Below are 6,205 nucleotides of genomic sequence, written 5' to 3' on the forward strand. Positions count from 1 at the left end.
GCTTAATAGTATAAGTTTCACATATTCAGTGGCTACACATATAGATAGTACTTACCTACCCGGAGGGTATAGCCTTATAGGCATGGGTATAAAGGAAGAAGAAACAATAAATGTACAACTGTTTTTAAAAGGAAGTAAGTCATCATGTAGCATAAAACCAACTTCATAAACAAAATGTAAGTTCCTTTACCGATTGTTAGTTGGTTCAGTGATAATTGGCGTTGAACTTGGTAGGAAGGACCACGGTTCGATCCCCCACAACTGCGATCGGGAGGGTGCTAAAATCATTTGATGCCAGAACTGACCCCCGAACCAGGTTAAACTGGTGATGAAAAAAAAAATGTAAGTTCCTTTTAAAACTCATAGGCAACTTGAAAGCATTGTAAAATCAATTTTCTCACTTGTTCAAAAAAAATCAATTTTCTCACTAATTAAGCACATGATAAGTGCAAAAAAGCATTAATTTTCATACATATTTTTATAATTTATTAACTTGTTTCCCAAGTAATTCATATAAAAATCCAACTAAATGCAAATATTGCTTTGAAACTATAAAACAATTATTTCTTTGTAATTCTGTGCATTTCTACCTAAAATTCCTTATTTTATAGGTAATCAAGGAGTTGGGAATTTGTAGTTAAAAAGTGCAAGAAAAAGGACCTTCGCCGCAGAGGATATGATAATCTTTATACTACTTATACAATAGAGTACACTTGCTCTAAGAGTATTTTTAATGCAACATTTGCCTAAGTTTTTATTTTCCTGGGTTTTGGTCTAGTACTCTCAACTAGTATCTTTTGATCTTTATTCAATAATTTTGGCGTGTGGTGCTACAAAAGTATTACTGTTATTGTTATCGGAGTTAAAAACTGTTTAAAATTAATTTTCTAGACATCGAAGGGGATTACTGGATGAGTCACAAACTATATCGCTCTTTTTAAGATGTTTCGCGAAATTGACCCATGACATCCGCAACATTAAAAACCAAACTACAACTGTATCAGTGTCATGTTGCACTGTAGGATCCGTTCTAGAAATACACTTTCAAATATGACACTATGACCACCGTAATATGCTACTAAGACGACTTTAGTATGGTGCTTTCACCACTCTAACATATAGTATTATAATCACTCTAATATGGTAATAGTACCACACTCTCTTAAAACTAAAGGACTATGGTAGTAATAGTATGACCATTTTTAATTCAATTTGACAGTAATAGTGACCACTCTTATATTAGAGGGATTGTGGTTCTATGATCACTTTTAAATCGAAGAGAAAAAAAGAAAGAGGAAGAAGTGGCTAGAAAATGCATCGAGCATAAAAGGGAGAAGAGAGAAACTTGAATTTGCCACAAGTTTGGTGTAGTTTTCTCAAAAGACTTGACACTCTTTTTTTTATTGTCAAGACTTAATTAGCAGCAGTCTCGTTATATAGTGTTGAAAGTTGATCAATGTGTATAATTTAACTTACGTAAAACTTAATATTTATTTGTTTCGAATTATACAATACTATAATATTCTCTACTACCCATTATAAGACACTAGAATTTTTATCATTAATTCACATATATGCTATGTATTCCAACCACTATTATTGGTACCAACATAATTAAAATGTCATGATGCTTTTACACTCCACCGGTCTTTTATAATAAAAAAAAATTATGGTTTCCTCTCCTACCGAAAATTTAATTTATGAAGCCAGGTGATCTGATCTACATCCGCCGATGAACACAAGAAGCATCTTTGGTGGCAATAAAAGGTTGTGTGCCCAAAAGAAAAGCATCTTTGGTTTGTTTTATACTAATACACAACACATAATGTTAAAACGAAATGTCAAAAGAACGATGAATTAGAGGCACATAACATGTTGAGTGTGATTGGTGCGATAATGGAAAATAATATTTCTTACCAATGTTACTTATTATATAGAAACTGGAGCTGATCTGAACCCTACTTAATATTAAATTATTGGAGAAGAGGCTATAGTAATTTGGAATTCGGTCGCGAGGTAAGTCAAGTCTGGTTAAAAAATTGTTTCATCTGATAATAAAACTAAGATTTTTCCTAACAACTCGTTCTTAAGATGAAGCTCATTAACAACTTGAGGCTGATATATTGGATTGTAAATCTAATACACGATTTATTACACTATCAACTTTTTTAATATGCCTGAAAATGTTAATAGGTGCTTATAAAAAGAGATGGAGGTAGTATCCATTAAAATGTCTTGGTTGTCTTGAAATTCAGATGATTATGGGTCTTTAGCATACCATCATCTAAGCAATATTCTAGTTTAATTCCTCTATAGGATAAAGCTACGACCATGGAGCTTCATATCATCCCTTTCTCTAATTTTACCTTCATGGCCTCCTTTCTCTTCATCTTGGTGTTATTCAAAATAGTTAAAAGATGGAGGTGTAACAATTCTACTATGAATTTACCACCAGGACCATGGACACTACCCCTCATAGGAAACATACATCAGATTATCAGTAGCTCATTGCCTCATCACTGCTTCAAAAATTTGGCAGAGAAATATGGACCCTTAATGCACCTAAAACTAGGAGAGGTATCATGCATAATAGTTAGTTCACCAGAAATGGCCAAAGAGATTATGAAAACAAATGACCTTACCTTTTGTAATAGGCCAAACCTTTTTTTAACCACAATACTTACTTACAATAATACAGATATTGTTTTCTCTGCATATGGAGAATACTGGAGGCAACTACGAAAGATATGCGTAATAGAGCTATTAAGTGCAAAGCGTGTCCAATCATTTAGATCAATAAGAGAAGAAGAAGTGTCAAATCTTGTTAAATCAATATCTGCAAGTGAAGGATCAGTTGTTAATCTGACTCAGAAGATTTTGGCAACGACATATGGGATATCAGCGCGGGCAGCTTTTGGGAAAAGGAATATACATCAAGAAGCGTTCATATTAGCAACGGAGAAAGCATTGAGCCTGTTGGGCTGTGTTAGTATTGTTGATTTGTATCCTTCTATTAAAATGCTTCGAAGGATGAGTAGGGCGAAAACCAAATTTGAAAAAGCTCAAAGAGATCTTGATATAATATTGCAAGACATAATCGATGATCATAAAAGAAGTCGTAATGAAGAAAGCAAGGATGAAGATCTAGTTGATGTTCTTCTTAATTATCAACAAGAAAATTATCACTCACAGTCACAGCATCCCTTGACCGATGATAATTTGAAAGCGGTCATCCAGGTTAGTCTACAACCAAACATGTTAACCAGTTTATTTTCACAATCATAGTATTTTGGAGAGAACATTAAATTAATAACTTATTTTTGTTGTGTTGCATGGAAGAAAATGCATTTTGGGTTTAGATAATAGATAATGTCATGTTAATCCATTTACAGGACTTGTTCACCGGTGGTGGAGAAACATCGTCAGGGGTTATGTTATGGGCAATGTCTGAGATGGTAAAAAACCCAAAAGTGATGAAAGAAGCACAAGCTGAGGTAAGAAGAGTGTTTGATGGAAAGGGTTTTGTGGACGAGACAGAGTTGCACCAATTGATATACTTAGAGTCTGTCATCAAAGAAACCATGAGACTACATCCTCCCCTACCGCTGTTAGTTCCAAAAGAAAGTAGAGAGAGATGCCAAATCAATGGATATGAGATCCCAGCAAAGACAAGGGTCATGGTTAACGTTTGGGCTATTGGAAGAGATCCAAGGTATTGGGTTGAAGCCGAGAGTTTTAAACCTGAAAGGTTTGTTAATAGCCCTATTGATTTCAAGGGCACAGACTTTGAATATATACCATTTGGTGCGGGTAGGAGGATGTGCCCTGGCATTGCATTTGCCATACCCAACGTTGAACTGCCTCTTGCTCAGTTACTTTACCACTTCGATTGGAAGCTTCCCAGTGGAATGAAGAATGAAGAGCTTGATATGACCGAGACATCTGGGATTACTGTAGGAAGAAAATACGATCTATGCTTGATTCCTATTACTCGTCGTACTTAATATATATGATGCCTAAACATACATGTTAACAAGTGTTTAATTTGCTTATACTATTTCAGTATTTCACAAATTGGAGAATGTTTTGATTAAATGTATGATGTTCATAAAATGCAGTTGTAAAAGGTTGACGTTTGTACAATGTTGTATAAGTCTATAAGACATTAACCAGAGAAGAACTTCTTTCCAGATTAACAAGGAACAAATCCACCTTAAATATGTGACATATGAAGAATGATTTTAAGTAATCAATTTTACATGAATAAATTATCTTAGAAAATAGAGAAACAGTAAAGAAATAATGAGCAACAAATTTTTGTCACATACTATAGTTATGAAAAATTCAAGTCTTCCTATCTGTTACTGTCAATAATTTCAAAATAAATAGTGTGGATTTGAGAATAAATAGTGTTTCCTACTTGTCCAGATTGATAAATTTGGAGGGGTGTGGGTTTTAAGAACAAAATCAGAGATAAATAGCGTTTTGGGAGAAAAGTGTAGGATTGTGAAAAGTGAGAACGCGGGGCTTGGGAATGTGAGACGTGTGTTATAGCTTCATAAAAGCATGACGGTGGTTGTACATACATGTTCCAGGAACTGTCGCGATCAAAGAACAAAGACAATTTTGAGGGAATCGTCGTAGGCTTGGTGTCACAAACTACAAAGTTTCTTGTATTAAATGTCATAACTAAGCTGGAGTCCTTGGTTGCAAAACTTCTCAAAGCTAGGTACTTCCCCCACTCTTGAATGGCTGTAGACAGCGGATTGGAGATGGTATCGCAAAATTAGTGTGATGTCTTATTTGTGGTTGCATTCCTCGGATGCGTTATCGATGCAAGCTCCTCAAATTCAAGGTGCATGTGCTTATCATTTAGGTGGGATGCTCATATGTTTCGGTCTATGTTTTACAGATCAGATTGCTACCAAAATCCTTGTAGTACCTCTCCTTGATTCGCTTGAGGAGGATTTGTTGGTGTGGAATGAGGATAGCAATGGGATGTATTCGGTTAAGTCCGGATTTAATCAAAACATGCAGAATTGGTGATGTGCTGACAGATTTCAAGTCTCCGGTAATGGGAATAGCTTATGGAAAATTAAAGCACCTCCAAAGACTCAACATTTCTTGTAGCGCATTTGTAGATAATCTTTACCAATGCAAACTAGACTGCATTATTGTCAAATGCAGTGTTCGATAAATTTTCTAATCTGCTCCGCAAAGGATGTGGAACGGATTCTGCAGCAGCGTCTGCAAAATTGTTCGAACGCAAAGGATGTGCTACAGGATGTGTGTAGTAAGGAGGATAGGAGTATGGCTCGACATGTTGCTATGGTTGTGCCGGTGTTGTGGATAATAGGCTTTGTAATGCGTAAAAAATTTCTTCTACTCAACTTGGTGATCAAGGTTCCATAATGTGGTGGCAAGATTGGAGTAGAGCTCACGAAAATCAGAATCGTATCAGCAGATTTAATGAGGGGCTGATGGTTCTGCATTTGGAGAAGCCTCGCCAGGTTGGTTCAAGTGTAATGTCAATGTCGATTTCCATGAACCTGCGGTAGTAACAACTAACAAGTGCATGCTGCATTCAATATCTTGAAGTGCAAGTTCGAACATATGTTCTACATTCAAATATATTGAGAATATGACATAAAATATGTGTAAAATACAAAAATATTTAGCCTAAACAAATGGAATGTGAGTCGGCCTAAAAATTTATTCTCGTGGTTGGTGGTGCAAGAGAAAAAGTATTCTTATCAATATTCTACTTGATCATGTATCTTTCTTTATGTTTATATTAATTAACATGTCTCTGCATTGTCAAGATGATCATGTGAGTTTTTTTTTTCTTTTTCCAGAGAAACCTTATCTAAGCATTCTTCTTTAGTTCCTCATAGATCGAGATACTATCATGGAACTTAAGAATAATTTTTCTTTTATTATTACCTTCATTTCCTCCTTTCTCTTCCTCTTGGTGCTATTTAAAATTGTTACAAGATGGAGTGATAACAATTCCAACATCAATTTATCACCAGGACCATGGAAATTACCCTTCATAGGAAACATAACCAGATTATCAGCAGTTCACTTCCTCATCGCCGCTTCAAAAATCTGGCCGAGAAATATGGACCCTTAATGCACCTAAAACTAGGAGAGGTGTCATACATAATAGTTAGTTCACCAGAAATGGCGAAAGAGATTATGAAAA

At 35.2% G+C, this 6,205-nt stretch overlaps 1 protein-coding gene across 1 annotated transcript; it reads left to right on the forward strand.

The window, feature by feature from the left end:
- The first annotated feature begins 2,322 nt into the window (after positions 1 to 2,322).
- Positions 2,323 to 4,004, forward strand: LOC123922476 (cytochrome P450 71D10-like). The gene is made up of 2 exons (XM_045975192.1): positions 2,323 to 3,237; positions 3,393 to 4,004. Exons 1-2 carry the CDS (start codon positions 2,332 to 2,334, stop codon positions 4,002 to 4,004), a joined length of 1,518 nt encoding a protein of 505 aa, XP_045831148.1. The 5' UTR covers positions 2,323 to 2,331.
- The last annotated feature ends 2,201 nt before the right edge of the window (positions 4,005 to 6,205 follow it).

This window comes from Trifolium pratense, linkage group LG4 (assembly GCF_020283565.1).
Source record: "Trifolium pratense cultivar HEN17-A07 linkage group LG4, ARS_RC_1.1, whole genome shotgun sequence".
Lineage (NCBI taxonomy): Eukaryota > Viridiplantae > Streptophyta > Magnoliopsida > Fabales > Fabaceae > Trifolium > Trifolium pratense.

Bases quoted from the DNA above. Each gene is read 5' to 3' on its own strand.
- LOC123922476 (XM_045975192.1), top strand. From the start codon at position 2,332: ATGGAGCTTCATATCATCCCTTTCTCTAATTTTACCTTCATGGCCTCC. The intron at 3,238-3,392 runs GTTAGTCTACAA...ATCCATTTACAG, and splicing joins ATTTGAAAGCGGTCATCCAG to GACTTGTTCACCGGTGGTGG.